The sequence below is a fragment of the Ranitomeya variabilis genome, chromosome 4 (assembly GCF_051348905.1).
Source record: "Ranitomeya variabilis isolate aRanVar5 chromosome 4, aRanVar5.hap1, whole genome shotgun sequence".
In the NCBI taxonomy this organism is placed as follows: Eukaryota; Metazoa; Chordata; class Amphibia; order Anura; family Dendrobatidae; genus Ranitomeya; species Ranitomeya variabilis.
Window position 1 is genome coordinate 49,926,545 of NC_135235.1, and position 16,901 is coordinate 49,943,445.

Here is a 16,901-nt window from a genome sequence, read left to right on the forward strand (position 1 = left end):
CAACAATGGCAGAGCTGGAGATCCCTTGCATCTCAACCCAAATTAGCTCTCCTTAAAAGGAATTTCCATGAAATAAGCATTTTGATGTAATTCCATAAGGTCACATTCACACGTTCAGTATTTGGTCAGTATTATGCATCAGTATTTGTAAGCCAAAACCAGGAGTGGGTGATAAATACAGAAGTGATGACGTGTTTCTATTATACTTGTCCTCTGATTGTTCCACTCCTGAGTTTAGCTTACAAATACTGATGTAAAATGCTGACCAAATTTGTAAGCCAAAACCAGGAGTGGAACAATCAGAGGAAAAGTAGAATAGAAACACATCACCACTTCTGCATTTATCACCCACTCCTGGTTTTGGCTTACAAATACTGATGTAAAATACTGACCAAATACTGAACATGTGAACGTGGCCTAAGAAAGAAATGTACGCCAGTCAAAATCTATTTGTAGTTTCAAATTACACCATTCACTTTAACTTATAATGTGCTGAAAAACAGGCAAAAATTCCAAGTGAGGTGAAATGATGAAAAAACAACACAATCCTGCATTTTGTTTGTATATTTTTTTTTCGTTGTTAATTTAGCAGCAAAAGTAACCTGTCAATATGATTATCTGTGTCACTTTAATTACAGCAATACAAAACTTTTATAGTTTTTTTCTAATTGTGGCTTAAAATTATTGTTTGAACTTGGATTATATGCAATTTTTATTTTTCAATCAATGGGGCTCTATAAGGTATCTTATTTTGTGTTTCGAGCAAATGGTGACTTTTAGGCCGGGGTCACACTTGCGAGAAACTCGCATCAATACCTGGCACTGCCACCGGCACTCGGGACCGGAGTGTGCAGCTGCATGTATTTCTATGCAGCTGAACGCTCTGGTCCCGAGTGCCGGCGGCAGTGCCGAGTAATGATGTGCGAGTTTCTCGGCCTTATGAGTAGCCCCACACAGAAATGCAGATCTGGATGCCCATATTCTGACTTTGCAAGTTTCGAGATAAGTTCAGCATCGTAAGCTGGAGATAGGAAGATACTTCCAGTCAGAGGAGGTGCTTAAGAAGCTAGGAGCTGGGACTTGAAAAAGTCTTAACATGGTCATACAGTGCTACCTTATGATAACGATAACCTTTTAACCCTGTTTTCCATTTTTTCATTATTGTTTTTTTCCTGCCCTTTTTCCAGGAGCCATAACTTTTTTATTTTTCCTTACACATTACTATATCAGGGCTGTCTTTTGCAGGGCGAGTTGTAATTTTTGAATGACAAAATTCATTTTATCAAGTGATACACTGAAAAAAAATCCAAATGTGTTGAAAAAGCATAAAAAAGTGCAATGATGAAACTTTTTTTAACTTGTTTGCTTTTTTTGGGGGGTATTTTTCGAGACCCGTCAAATTTAAAATTTTCAGTGTATGGGGCTGTCAGGGTTTATTTTTTGTGCCCTGAGCTGACGTTTTTACTAATACCATTTTGGGGTTGATATGATTTTTTGTCACGTCATTGCCTTTTGTTGTAATTATGCAGTAGCCAAAAAAAAGGTAATTACGAAGTTTAGATTTTTTCTCTAGTTACAAGCCAGTTACTGATCAGATTAATTTATTTCATTATTTGCTCCATCGGACTTTTATGAGTGTAGCAATACCAAAAATGTGCATTTTCTTTTTAATTGTTTTATTGTTAATGGGGCAAAAGGGAGGTGATTTGAAATTTTGCATATTTTTTCGTTTCTTTTCATATTTTTAAAAAACATGTTTCTTTCACTTTTTACTGTATTTATTAGTCAACTCAAGGGACTTGAAGCTTTGATCATCCGATCGCTTGAACAGTACATAGTGGTGCATCAGCACCGGAATGTATAGTGAAAATTACGTGATTACGTCATGTGTGCACCGATGGGCACGTGGAATGACTCACCGTCATGCAAGCACCTGGTAAATGCCACTGGTGAAACTCCCATCCACCCGCAGCTGTTAGAGGCAGATGAATAATTCAGCCATCATCTACTGGGAAAGATTCGGGATCGGCTTTCGAGCCCACATCAAAGTTAGGGAACTGGCATATGACGTACCAGTACATCGTAGACCAATAAGTGGTTAAAAATATTGCTGAACATACACATTAGAATCAAAAAGACAGAGCTGGCAAATTTTAGCAGGAACAGATGGTAGAAGGTCAGACATGTTATTATCCTTTGTGAGCAGGTCGGGAGCTAAATATGATTACTTGTGGGGTCTCGATGTACCTTAAGGCCCTATCTTATAGCTGACTCTGGCTCTCAAAGTAAAATAGGTTAGTTATAGGGTAAATTATCCCATATATCATGCAGAGTACTTGTAGATTTTGTTACCTCCCCGCACGGCCTTTTCCTCCAATTTGTTCAATAACTTTTCCCTGAGATCAGTCTCTCCAGACAATGTGAAGGTGTATGCCAGCAGAGCCTGGGTGTATACGTTGCTAATATCCATAGAGGCCTTCTTCAGGCAAGAAAGAGCATTGCTCAATAAGGGATCCTGAGAGGAAATTATAAACAAATTATTCTTAATTTTAAACTATAAGGCACACATTTACCATTACAAATCGAAATGACAAAAGGGTAAACTAGTTGATTTATATATGCTTGTGCGTACAACACTTTAACCACTCTGTCTGCTATTTAAGGCCCTTTTTGTAGATCCATAGCTTTTTGTACCTGACTTCATTGTGTGATATGCACTGCTCTGTTGCTAATATTCTTGTTGTCCTATGTTTTTGATTCATTTCACACTTTATAATATATATGTATATGCGTAGCTATAATAAAGCTTAATATATATATACTATATTTACATATATATAGCATAAAGGAAATATTGTTGTAGCTTAAAAAAAAGCTCTTTTTCTGCTTTTGCTTTAAACTACTGAAGAGCGAGCTATTATTGTTTCTAGAATATTTTATGAGCTTGTTTTCAGACGCAAAGGATGATACTTTGAAAAATGCACCTAGTGGATTTGTTCTGTATAACTAGACTGCAAAAAACGTATAGGATGAGATACAGAAAACATCCACCTAGCAAGGGTATATATATTGAGAAAAGGGCACCATGCAACAAAAAAGAGGAGACAGGCTGTTATGTATGTGCAGTGTGTGTTTATATATGTGTATGTATGTGTAGTGTGTATATACATGTGTATGTGCAGTGTGTGTTTATATATGTGTATGTATGTGCAGTGTGTATATATATATGTGTATGTATGTGCAGTGTGTATATATATGTGTATGTATGTGTATAGGTGTGTAAGTGCAGTGCGTATATGTATATATATGTGTATGTATGTGCAGTGTGTGTATATATATGTGTATGTATGTGCAGTGTGTGTATATATATGTGTATGTATGTGCAGTGTGTATATATATGTGTATGTATGTGCAGTGTGTGTACACATGTATATACATACATGTGTATGCACATTTCTGCCACAGGCGTACAACACTCGTAAGAATCCTAAATTATTAAGGGGTGTGTTACGGTTGGTGGAACGGACTGAGTATATATATATATATGTATTATTAGATGCGTTCGCAACCCGGGGTCCACTGTGCAGGAGAGGAACCTGCTGCTGGCAAATGGCAGCACTATATGGCGGTATAAGCGAACTCTGTTAACTCCACAGGCCGTGCGGCCTTATGAACCTTTTATAGCTGCAGCAACTTCAGGACCTTCCTAGAGGACCAATGGGAGCTGCTACAGTACCTGAGCAACTTCAGCACCTTCCTAGAGGACCAATGGGAGCTGCTGCAGTATCTGAGCATGTGATCCCTGACCTCCAATGAGAGTTCTTACCCTGGGCATGCTCAGAAGGGGAAAAGCAGCACTTAGTCCCAGAGACATCTGCTTGACACTGACCAGTACTGGTTACAAAGGCAGAGCCTGGAAGAACAGTAGTAACCAGTCGCCCAGTATCAGCCTAAGCCAGATGCTGGGATCAACGTCTCTGCTGAGCAGGCTCTACTGTGGCTGGAGAAGAATGGGAGACCACAGCGGAGGTGGTTCGAGATTTCCCCCGTGTAGAGGCGGGAACTCGACACCTAACAGGGTGGGCGCCTTTTAATGAATTAGGTGCATCTTACTCCAGTGGCCCCTTTCACTATGAGTGGCCTGGACAAGTTCAGTCGAAATGAATGAGGGCCAATGTTCTTGTTAGCATATCGCACAGATGTGCTGCCAATAGTATGATATGTATCAGATCTATTAGTGATCGTTCTAATCCCACCTTTCTTTGTTAACCTGTGTAAAGAGGAGATTGTTGTACATAGAAAAAGGAAGTAGAATGAAAAAAATGCAGATGGAATTCAGGTTTTGGAGAGTTATGATCAGGATCAAAAATGTGATGACAAGATTACATTTGATTAAATATTGACATTATATATATATAATCCATATATATATGGATTGTTGTTCATAGGAAAAAAATAAGACAGCTCCTGAAAATAAATTTTAAACCATCTTTCGGAGCAAAGAATAATATAAAACCCTGTCTTATTTTTAGAGAAACATGGTATCACCATGGATCAAATTAAGACCATTAAACAGGTTTGGTCTTAAGGTACCTTCACACGAAACGACATCGCTAGCGATCCGTGACGTTGCAGCGTCCTGGCTAGCGATATCGTTTCGTTTGACACGCAGCAGCGATCAGGATCCTGCTGTGATGTCGCTGGTCGCTGAATAAAGTCCAGAACTTTATTTGGTCGTCCGATCGCTGTGTATCGTGTTTGAAAGCAAAAGCAACGATACCAGCGATGTTTTACACTGGTAACCAGGGTAAACATCGGGTTACCAAGCGCAGGGCCACGCTTAGTAACCCGATGTTTACCCTGGTTACCAGCGTAAAAGTAAAAAAAACAAACAGTACATGCTCACCTGCGCGTCCCCCAGCGTCTGCTTCCTGACACTTACTGAGCGCCGGCCCTAAAGTGAAAGTGAAAGCACAGCGGTGACGTCACCGCTGTGCTGTTAGGGCCGGAGCTCAGTCAGTGTCAGGAAGCAGACGCTGGGGGACGCGCAGGTGAGTATGTGCTGTTTGTTTTTTTTACTTTTACGCTGGTAACCAGGGTAAACATCGGGTTACTAAGCGCGGCCCTGCGCTTAGCAACCCGATGTTTACCCTGGTTACCCGGGGACCTCGGCATCGTTGGTCGCTGGAGAGCGGTCCGTGTGACAGCTCTCCAGCGATCAAACAGCGACGCTGCAGCGATCGGCATCGTTGTCGCTATCACTGCAGCGTCGCTTCGTGTGAAGGTACCTTTAGACTATTTTCTAGAAATAAATGTAATGGTCTCAAAAATTATAATTTTTTACTTTTTTTCCTTAAAATTTTATAACTTACCTGCAGAGATATTTCAGCCTCCAAAAGGGCAAGAGTTATATAAGCAGAGAGGGAAACATCATCTTCTACTCCTCCCTGAAATAAAAAAGTTTTATGTTTTTGTTAAAACATATCATTTAATTAATTAACAGTGAAACTTCTCAAGAAGACCATCTCTGTGAGACTCTGTTTATCTGTCACAACACTGCCATAAAAATTCCAATAAAAGCAAACAAAAGTCATATGTACCCAAACATATTATTAACTCCAACAATGAAAAAAAATGACAGCTCTCTGACTATCGGGATATAAGCCAATTTTTCTGTTTTACAAATTTCCAATAATTTTTACATAAAAAAACCATTGCAAGTTTGAACATGCTGTAATCACACTGACCAGGACTATCGTGTTACTTTATCATTTTTGACACATGAAGATTACCAAAAAAATGGAACCCAACCAACAATGGTGGAATTGCATTTATTTTCCCCATTTTACCACATTTAGAATTTTTTTCCACTAGAATCTATGGTAAAACAAACTGTATCATTCAAAACTAAGACTTACCCTGTAGAAACAAGAAACTTAGATAGATGCTGCTGCCACTTTTTATAACACCACAATAACAGCTACACTTGATTCGGCCGCCCCCCTCATGCATAGCAGAACACTCATATAATGAACAGACAGCCCTGGCTGACCAGTCTGACCAAAGAACTGACACGGGCTTCCAGGGTCGCTGAGCGGAGATGGAAGAGATCTCGTTCTGCTGAGCACTTTATCGCATACAAGCAGTCCCTCACCAGCTTCAAGTCCATGCTCACTGCCGCAAAACAAACCTACTTCTCATCTCTCATATCCTCCCTGACTCACAACCCTAAACAGCTCTTCAACACTTTCAATTCTCTACTCTGTCCACCAGCACCTCCTCAATCTCCTCTCATTTCTGCTGAAGCCTCTTTCTTTAAGCAGAAGATTCTTAACATCAGACAAAGCTTTGGCCCGCAGCCCCCAATGCCCCTCCTCTTGACTGCTTAGCCCTCTTCTTCCAAACCCAGCTTCTCCACCATGACAGGCGATCAGCTCTCCACCCTTCTGTCAATATCACATCTCACCACTTGCATGCTTGACCCGCTCCTGTCCCACCTCATCCCTAACCTTGCCAAAGTCTTCATCCCAATCCTAATACAACTCTTCAACCTATCACTTACAAATGGTGTCTTCCCCTCATCCTTCAAACATACATCAATCACACATATCCTCAAAAAACCCTCCCTCGACCCATCCTCTGCGTCCAGCTATTGCCCAATATCCCTTCTCCTTTATGCCTCAAAACTACTGGAACAGCATGTCCATCTTGAACTGTCCTCCCACCTCTCCTCCTGCTCCCTCTTTGACCGGTTACAATCTGGCTTCCGACCACATCACTCAACTGAAACTTCCTTAACTAAAGTGACCAGTGACCCACTAACTGCCAAGAGCAAGTGGCACTACTCTGTCCTCCTCCTCCTGGACCTATCTTCTGCCTTCGACATTGTGGACCATTCCCTCCTGTTACAGATTCTTTCATCTCTTGGCATCACAGACTTGGCCCTATCATGGATCTCATCATATCTAACAGACCGGACTTTCAGTGTCTCCCTCTCCCACACCACCTCCTCACCTCGCCCCCTGTCTGTCGGTGCTCCCCAAGGCTCAGTTCTAGGACCCCTACTCTTCTCCATCTACACTTTCAGCCTGGGACAGCTCCTAGAATACCACGGTTTACAATATTATCTCTACGCTGATGACACGCAGATCTACCTATCTGGACCTGACCTCACTTCCTTATTGACCAAAATCCCACAATGTCTGTCTGCTATTTCATCTTTCTTCTCTGCTCGCTTTCTAAAACTGAACATGGACAAAACAGAATTCATCATCTTTCCCCCACCTCGCTCTATCCCTCCACCCGACTCATCCATCAATGTCAATGGCTGCTCACTTTCCCCAGTCCCGCATGCTCGGTGCCTCGGGGTGATCCTTGTCTCTACCCTCTCTTTCAAGCCACATAACCAAGCCCTTGCCTCCTCCTGCCAATTCCAACTCAAAAACATTTCCTGGATCTGTGCATTCCTTGACCATGAAACCACAAAAACTCTAGTGCATGCCCTTATCATCTCACTCCTCGACTACTGCAACCTCCTACTCTCTGGCCTCCCTTCTAGCACTCTGTCACCACTCCAATCCATCCTAAACTCTGCTGCCCGAGTAATCCACCTGTCTCCCCATTATTCCCCAGCCTCTCCTCTCTGCCAGGCCCTTCATTGGCTTCCTATTGCCCAGAGGCTACAGTTCAAAACACTAACAATGACATACCATTCACAACCTGTCTCCTCCATACATCTGTGACATGGTCTCCCAGTACCTACCTACACGCAATCTTCAATCCTCTCATGATCTCCTTCTCTACTCCTCTCTCATCTCTTCCTCCCACAACCACATCCAAGACTTCTCCCATGCTTCCCCTATACTCTGGAACTCTCTACTCCAACACATCAGACTCTCGCCTACCATGGAAACCTTCAAAAGGAACCTGAAGACCCACCTCTTCCGACAAGCCTACAACCTGCAACAATCCTCTGCTGAACTGCTGCATGGCTAACTCTACCCTCTCCTAGTGTATCCTCATCCATCCCCTGTAGACTGTGAGCCCTCGTGGGCAGGGTCCTCTCTCCTCCTGTGCTTGTGTGTGCCTTGTTTTACTCATGTTTATTGTACTTGTCTATATTTGCCCTGTTTACATGTAAAGTGCCATGGATGAAATGGCGCTATAAAAAATGTATAATAATAATAATAATAGATGGGTTAATAGAAAAAAAATAATGTCTCTTAAAAGAAGAGGAAAAATCTAATCGTAAAACAAAAAGTGGTCACAGTGGAAATGCATGAAAAAGAGGTTTTTTTAATTTGATTCATATTGTATTTTCTATACTCTTTCTGTTAACTATGTTTATAGTTTGACAATGATGTCCCATATCACATCCCTACAATACAGTTACTTAGTAACTCAACCTACCTTCATGGCATTATTGAAGAGTTTCCCCACACTTCGGAAACAACCGGTTTCTTCCTGGTTCTTTTTCAACCAAGAGATGGAGTCATTCAAGTGACTTTCATCTATGAAGATATAGGGTTGAGCTTTGCTGAAGGACTTCACAACAAATCCAGTCAACCTGTGCAAACATATTGGAGTTGTAAAAATGGCCATTTTTGACGCAATAAAAAAAAAACATACCAAAAATGTTACTTTGCTTGTTAAGATCCCCAATGAGCACCATGCAACCATGCTATAGATTCAATGTTATTATTTTCTATACCGAAATCATATTCATTTTATACTTTTGTCTTTTCTTCCAATATCCATAATTTTTTTTTTATTGTTCCATAAACATAGCCATATGAGGGCTGTTTTTTGTGAGATGAGTTGTAGTCTTTAATGACAAAATTAATTTTACCAAAAAATATACTGAACAATTGGGAAAAAATTCTAAGTGGGGCAAAGAGAAAAAGTGGTCTCCAGTGATGAATAGCTCAACTTCAGAGGTATAGTAAAAAAAAACACCTTAACTTTTAATTAGACATTTAAATCATACAACCAGTGTAGGTAACAATATAGAGAGTCCACACAGATGAAGCCGACGCGTTTCAGCAACAAGCCTTAATCATGGTGTGTTTTTAAAAAATTCTAAGTGGGATGAAAAAGTGAAGATAAAGTAATTCCGCCACTGTTTTATTTTTCTTTTTTATGTTCATTGTAAGGTAAAAATGACCTGACACAATTATTTGTTCAGGTCAGCATAGTGACGGAGAAACAAAAATGCCATTTTTTTTAATTTAAGTGATGTACAAAAAATACTGAGCTGCCCCATAGAATAACACTGGGCCATGTTCTCTACAATGTTTTATCGCATAGCACTCAGGCCTGTTATACGCTCGTATACGGATGACTACTGGACATGTGAGCATAGTCTTAGAGTTTCTTTTTGCATTGGCTCTCCCCTTTGATTAGAGATTCTGGATGAGAACTTTCTTCTATTGTGTTGTGCACTTAGCTTGTCTGAACTTAGCACTTAAAGGGAACCTGTCACCAGTTTTGTGAAACAGCAGCTAAAATTATCACCTTATTCAACGTCTGATATGCATTCCCTAAATCCTTATAGAACCTCCTGACTCCCCTTGTACTCTCCTGAAAACATTTTTTTATTTCCCTCGCGTAATCTTCTCAGTCCGGTCTGTTGGGCGTAGTTGCGGGCCTCTGCATCCCTCCCCCCGGCTTCGGCTCACCGTCCTCCTCACATTTATAACTACCCACATCGCCACGCGACATATCACGCCTGCTCAGAAATATTGCATTTTGTGCCTGCACATTATGCTTTGCCCAACTGCGGGCAAACCCGAAAAACAGAAGTGCGCATGCGCTGACAAATGTAATTACGGTACATGAGCCAGAAGTTCATGTGTCAGCACATGACACTTCTGTTTTTCGGCTTTGACCACAGTTTGGCAAAGCATGCTGTGCATGTGCGAAACATAATATTTCTGAGATGGCGCGAGATGTCGCACCGCGCAAGAGGCATCCTCCATGAAGCAGGATGGTGAGCAACAGCCGATGGGAGTGATGTAGAGCCCCGGGACCACGCCCGTCAGGCCGGACTGAGAAGATTACCATACAGTGTGGGAGAAATTAAAAAAGTTTTTTAGGAGTATAAAAGGGGGTGTTATAAGGATTTAGGGAATGCATAACAGACGTTGAATAAGGTGATATTGTTAGCTGCTTTGTCACAAAACATGTGACAGGTTCCCTTTAATATGTTAGCTCAGTTAGTGGGCGTCATACAGGTGTTCTCATTTATTCCCAGCAAAAGACTCCTCCTCTAAGCAATACTCTGATGGAAGCATTGTATATTGCAAGGATTGCTGCTGTACCCAGGTGTTACACAAACATAGCCAAAGCCACTGACCATGTGTTTCCCTCTTTGTCACTCTTTCCAAAAGCGCTGTATGATCCATCATCATGTTTATATGAAAGCTGACGCTGATACCCTGTGAAAGGTAAGAAAATAAATACGGTAAGTAAGCTGACAAAAAAGATAAAAAGGGTATTGGAAAAAGATATTGGTACACGCATCTCTTTATGGAGTTATCTAGGACATTGTTTTTTTTTCCCAATGGGGTTAAGAACTTTCAAGCAGGTAGTTGATAACTACGATCTCTGCCGGCTTAGAGCGGTCACGGACTGCTCATGCCGGCAATTCGGTGACTTCCCGTGATGTCATATTAACAGAGCAGCTTCTTCTGTTCTGCTCTGTTGATGGGCGTCATGGCCAATGTCATGCTTATTGACAGCCGGCGCCCTACTGCTTAACTGCAGAGATCCGGCTGTCAATCACTATGCTGACAGTTCAGAGCGGGAAAAGGCATAGCTGCTCAGTTGCCGTAAGGTCAAAAAAAGAAGCTGAATTACAGGCAGGAGCAGTCTGGAACCATTGTGTGCCGGCAGAGATTCCTCTATTCCATCTATTTACACTATATACTTACATTAACACTATTTACAATACTTTTTCTAATATGATTGATTCCATATATTTCTTCATGTGAACTGTAGCATCAACTTACTAAGAAACACTACATTATGTATTTAATAAAGTTTGAATTCTTATTATATTATATTATTCTTATATATTTGTCCCCTAGAGGAGTCATGTCCATTTATATATATTTTTTTTCAGTTTTTTTGTTGATTCCTACAAATACATTTGACCATTTAGGTTAATATCTATGAATCTATCATGATAATGTCATAAAAGCTAGTGTAGGTGTAATGTGTAGATGTCACAATTAGTGTTGAGCATTTCGATACTGCAAATATCGGGTATCGGCTGATATTCGCTGTATCGGAATTCCGATACCGAGTTCCAATATTTTTGTGATATCGGAAATCGGAATCGGAAGTTCCCAGTGTATGGTTCCCAGGGTCTGGAGGAGAGGAGACTCTCCTTCAGGCCCTGGGATCCATATTCATGTAAAAAATAAAGAATAAAAATAAAAAATATGGATATACTCACCCCTCCGGCGGAGCCTGGACCTTAGCGGTGTAACTGGCAGCCTCCGTTCCTAAGAATGCAGTGAGCGTAGGACCTGCGATGATGTCGCTGCTTGTGATTGGTCGCGTGAGCGGTCACGTGACCAATAACAAGCCGCGACGTCATCGAAGGTCCTTCACTCTGCATTCTTAGGAACGGAGGCTGCCGGTTACACTGCTAAGGTCCAGGCTCTGCCGGAGGGGTGAGTATATCCATATTTTTTATTTTTATTCTTTATTTTTTACATGAATATGGATCCCAGGGCCTGAAGGAGAGTTTCCTCTCCTTCAGACCCTGGGAACCATCCAGGATACCTTCCGATATTTGTGTCCCATTGACTTGTATTGGTATCGGGTATCGGTATCGGCGAGATCCGATATTTTGCCGGTATCGGCCGATCCAATCCGATACTGATACTTTCGAATATCGGAAGGTATCGCTCAACACTAGTCACAATCCTTTTGTACATATTATAAGAGTGTGTAATGTAAAAGCAGTCATTACATTAGCAACAAATACCGGTAAGTGTGATATTGTAATATGTCTATCTACTATATTTTATGTCTACCACCAACATATAATCTGCAGTGTAGGACTATATGACGATTTATGCCTAAACTAATTCAATCCCTGAATTTCAGAATCCACTTATTTACAAATATAGAACACCAGAAATCAACAGAATTTCTCACCGCTCTCCATGAATTTCTTGGCTTTGCTCTGGATTTCACTGTTCAGTTGATGCGTTTTCTCCAGATATTGCAGGACAAAGATATTGGGAGCAAAGAGAACCATGTTCTGTTCTCCACATCCATATGGCATGGCCAGGAGACGATCTAGGTTCTGCATGGCCGTGCCCATCAGATCTCCTGAAGGGTAATAACATGATTAAAATAATTACGGTAATTAATATGAAGTCATAATAAAAGTAAAATGAATGTGTGATACATATTTTATATACTGTATGTAGATATATCTATATATGTGCATCTCTATAAATGTGAGTGTACCATTAGAATTACATACAGTTCTGCACTGGTAACTAAGAAAATCGATATGCTCCACTATAATCTAATAAACCACAATCTAAGTAAACTAATAACTAGTGTTGAGCATTCCGATACTGCAAATATCGGGTATCGGCCGATATTCGCTGTATCGGAATTCCGATACTGAGTTCCGATATTTTTGTGATATCGGAATCGGAAGTTCCTAGTGTATGGTTCCCAGGGTCTGGAGGAGAGGAGACTCTCCTTCAGGCCCTGGGATCCATATTCATGTAAAAAATAAAGAATAAAAATAAAAAATATGGATATACTCACCCCTCCGGCGGAGCCTGGACCTTAGCGGTGTAACCGGCAGCCTCCGTTCCTAAGAATGCAGTGAGTGTAGGACCTGCGATGACGTCACGGCTTGTGATTGGTCGCGTGAGTGGTCACATGAGCGGTCACGCGACCAATCACAAGCCGCGACGTCATCGAAGGTCCTTCACTCTGCATTCTTAGGAACGGAGGCTGCCGGTTACACCGCTAAGGTCCAGGCTCCGCCGGAGGGGTGAGTATATCCATATTTTTTATTTTTATTCTTTATTTTTTACATGAATATGGATCCCAGGGCCTGAAGGAGAGTTTCCTCTCCTTCAGACCCTGGGAACCATCCAGGATACCCTCCGATATTTGTGTCCCATTGACTTGTATTGGTATCGGGTATCGGCGAGATCCGATATTTTGCCGGTATCGGCCGATCCAATCCGATACCGATACTTTTGAATATCGGAAGGTATCACTCAACACTACTAATAACACAGAACTATACTGGTCATGTCTTTATTGAGCACCCCACTGCTTTATCCAAAGTTGTCATTGTAGCTGGGGGCCTAATGAATGTCTCCGAGACCAGGCAATACACTAAAATGACAATACAGCAATACAGATGTATATGTCAAAATGATTCAGTCTATAATTTATTAAATTCCTCTGCTATTTATGCTTCCATTCATTGCTTCATTTTCACAATCTAGTTGTTAGTCTTGCTCTCAGCTGAGAAGTGGACACAGTTTTGCCCAGTGTAGGCAATTTTTTTTTTTTACTATTTTTACCAAATATGCCAAATATGTGTGTGTATATATATATATATATATCTATATATATATATATATACATATATATATATATATATATATATATATATACACATACACATACCGTTATTTGGTATTGCTGCATAAGAAATTTGCGATCTATGAAAATATAAAATAATTTACTCCAATCAGTAAATAGTGTAATTAAAAAAATAAAATAAAATGCCACAGTTAGGTTTTTTTTTGCTGCCAAAACATTGGAATACAATGCAATAAGAAGAGATCAAAAGATCACATATACCTCAAAATAATATTTGAAAAATGGCAGATCTGGGTGCAGAAATAAGCCATAGATACCTAAGCTACTGCAATATCTTGTACATTGGATAAGCGACATAGCAAATCAGAAGAAATATGCTACATTTCTAGTATTTGTTAATATTATTATTATTACACCTATAGTACTACATACAGTATGGGCATAGGATCTTGGAGATGGGAATACCTCTTTAATGGACATAAAGGGAGGTATAGGGACATTGACTCACGTCCCATCTGGGGCCAAGATATTACTGATGGCGGTCTGGATGACTTACCCAGCACTGTTACATGAGCTCTTGCAGAATCTTCCAGAATGTTATCAGGGATCTTCAGAGATATTTCTTCCACTTTAGGTTCATCTAAAATAAAACATAAAAAACACTGTTTATAATACAATATTATTAAAGCGTTATTCTCAACATTAAAAGTTATCATCTGTCGGAATAGCCACTTGTAAATATTACATTTCAAAAACCTTAACTATTCACATTCTAATTATTATTCACATTCATAGTAGACGCATAACAGATTTATTCCCTTTCTTTAATGCCGCTTTTCACTTGCATAAACCAATATCTGAAGGCCATGTTTCCCATGATGCTTTGCTCAGTTCATGTCTATCAGAAACTAAAGCTATTTAGATAATTCCTAAAAAACGCACTCAAAAACTCAATGAAAAACCATAAGTAACCTTATTTATTCAAGGGTATGTTCACACATTGCATTTTTTTGCAGCTTTTTTTAATTCTTTTTTATGCAAATTAAAAGCTACTTTTTACAGTACCAGCAAAAACTATGAGATTTCATGTGCACCGTTCATGCTGCTGTTTTAGTGAATGAAAGTAACTTTGATTAAATATGTGCTGTGGACACATACATGACACGTAATCTGCACCAAAAAAGCAGCAAAAATGTAACAAAACCTGATTTTTTTTTAAGCAGATTTTTTTTACTGCCAAGAAAGCAAGTTTTGGCTACAGAAAAAAACCGCAGCAAAAAAGCAACATGTGAACATAGCCTAGTCAAAAACTCACTGTGGGAACATGGCCTTAATGAGCCACCTGTGCAGACTGGATGAAATCTGTTGGGGATACGCCTTTTGGGCTAGTCATGTCGTCTATGGCCTCACTTTCAACTATATTTTTCTCTGAAACATCACAGCGATCAGAGTAAAGTCTCTGATTTATGCTGGCTATGTTCGGTCGAAGGGCCCACCAGTAACAACTCCAAATGTGACATTGTCCTCAATCACAAATGTATATAACAATGAACTGAGTAGATTGCTAAATTAATAAGATGGCGCCTTTGTCTGCACAAAGTGATTCATGTATATTGTGCCAAGTACTGCTCTTATAAGAAGGAGGTGGCCCACCGGAGGATTCTACTGTTCTCCAGTGGGCCAGTCCAAGCCTTGCTGAATTAAAAAATACTGTTAATTCTAAAATTACTAATAAAGGCAAATCTTTCTGTACTCCATTTCCTTTTACTTCACTTTTAAATTCAATTTTTTTTGGTGCGTTTTTGCTAAATAAATTTTTTATTCTTAGATAATATAATGTTTCCTTACCTCCCTCTTTAATACAGATCAGAGAGCTGTGTGACTTTTCCTCCAAGACACCTCCTGGCTAAAATACCAATAAATGATGAAACATTTATACATAATGAATATACTTATCAAATGCAAAATATTAAAGCAAGTTTGGCAAATAGCGATAGTAATTTCTGTTGATTTTGCAGGCAGCAAAGCCAGAATGACCTGCATGTGTTAAATGCGAATTGTGCCACAGAACGTTACGTTATAAATACAAAGCTCAATAAAATAAAGGGAACACTTAAACAACACAATGTATCTCCAAATCTATTCACACTTCTGTGAAATTAACCTGTCCAGTTATGAAGCAACACTGATTGTGAATCAATTTCTCCTGCTGTTGTGCAAATGGAACAGACAACAGGTAGAAATGATCGGCAAGTGACAAGACAACCCCTATAAAGGAGTGATTCTACAGGGGGTGACCACAGACCACTTCTTTGTTTTCATCCTCTTTGGCAGTTGTTTTGGTCACTTTTTCATTTTGCCATTGCTTTCACACCTAGAGGTACAGTAGCATGATGCAGTGTGTACAGTACAAACCACAGGAGATGGTCAGGTAGTGCAGCTCATCCAGGATGGCACATCAATGCGATCTGTGGCAAGAAGGGTAGTTCTGTCTGTCAGCACAATGTCCAGATCAAAGAGCAGATACCAGGAGACAGGCCAGTACATCAGAAGACATTGAGGCCATAGGAGGGCAAAAGCTCAGCAGCAGGACCGCGACCTCCTCCTTTGTGCAAGGAGGAACAGGAGGAGCAGTGCCAGAGCCCTGCAAAATGACCTCCAGTAGGCCACTAACATCCATGTCTCTGCTTAAGCTGTCAGAAAATAACACCACGAGGGTGGTATGACGTCGAGAAGTGGGTGTTGTGCCTACAGCTCAACACTGTGCAGGATGACTGGCATTTGCCATTGGCACCCTGTGCTCTTCACAAATGAGATCAGGTTCACAATGAGCACATGGGACAAAAGTGACAGCATCTGGAGACACCGTGGAGAATGTTCAGCTTTTTATAACATCCTCTAGCTTGACCGGTTTGGCAGTGAGTCGATGATGGTGTGGGGAGGCATTACTTTGGATGGCGGCACAGCCCTCCATGTGCTCGCCAGAGGTACCCTGACTGCCATTAGGTACTGGGATGAGATACTCAGACCCATTCTGAGACCATATGAAGGTGCAGTGGGCCCGGGGTTCCTTCTGATGTATGACAATGCTAGGCCTCATGTTGCTGAAGTTTGTCAGCATTTTTTCATCTTTTATGCATGTTAAAGGGAACCTGTCACTTGAATCATACAGCAAAAACCATGGGTAGCATGAATCACAACTGCAGCCAGGAATATTTTTCTCAAAAATGCTTCAGCGTTATATGTGTAGATTGAAGATCCATTCAGGGACCATAGACAGAGACTAAACTAGTCAAGTGCCACCG

The 16,901-nt window shown here is 40.6% G+C and overlaps 1 protein-coding gene across 1 annotated transcript in view; it reads right to left on the reverse strand.

Moving 5' to 3' along the window:
- The window catches only part of LOC143769704 (alpha-2-macroglobulin-like), a 76,216-nt gene that overhangs the window by 12,050 nt on the left and 47,265 nt on the right, over positions 1 to 16,901 (reverse strand). The window contains exons 22-28 of the mRNA XM_077258489.1: positions 15,445 to 15,502; positions 14,153 to 14,236; positions 12,169 to 12,345; positions 10,355 to 10,436; positions 8,410 to 8,566; positions 5,373 to 5,447; positions 2,353 to 2,515 (exon numbers count right to left, since the gene is read on the reverse strand). Of these exons, the coding sequence (XP_077114604.1) occupies positions 2,353 to 2,515; positions 5,373 to 5,447; positions 8,410 to 8,566; positions 10,355 to 10,436; positions 12,169 to 12,345; positions 14,153 to 14,236; positions 15,445 to 15,502 (796 nt within the window). The remainder of the gene's footprint in view (positions 1 to 2,352; positions 2,516 to 5,372; positions 5,448 to 8,409; positions 8,567 to 10,354; positions 10,437 to 12,168; positions 12,346 to 14,152; positions 14,237 to 15,444; positions 15,503 to 16,901) is intronic.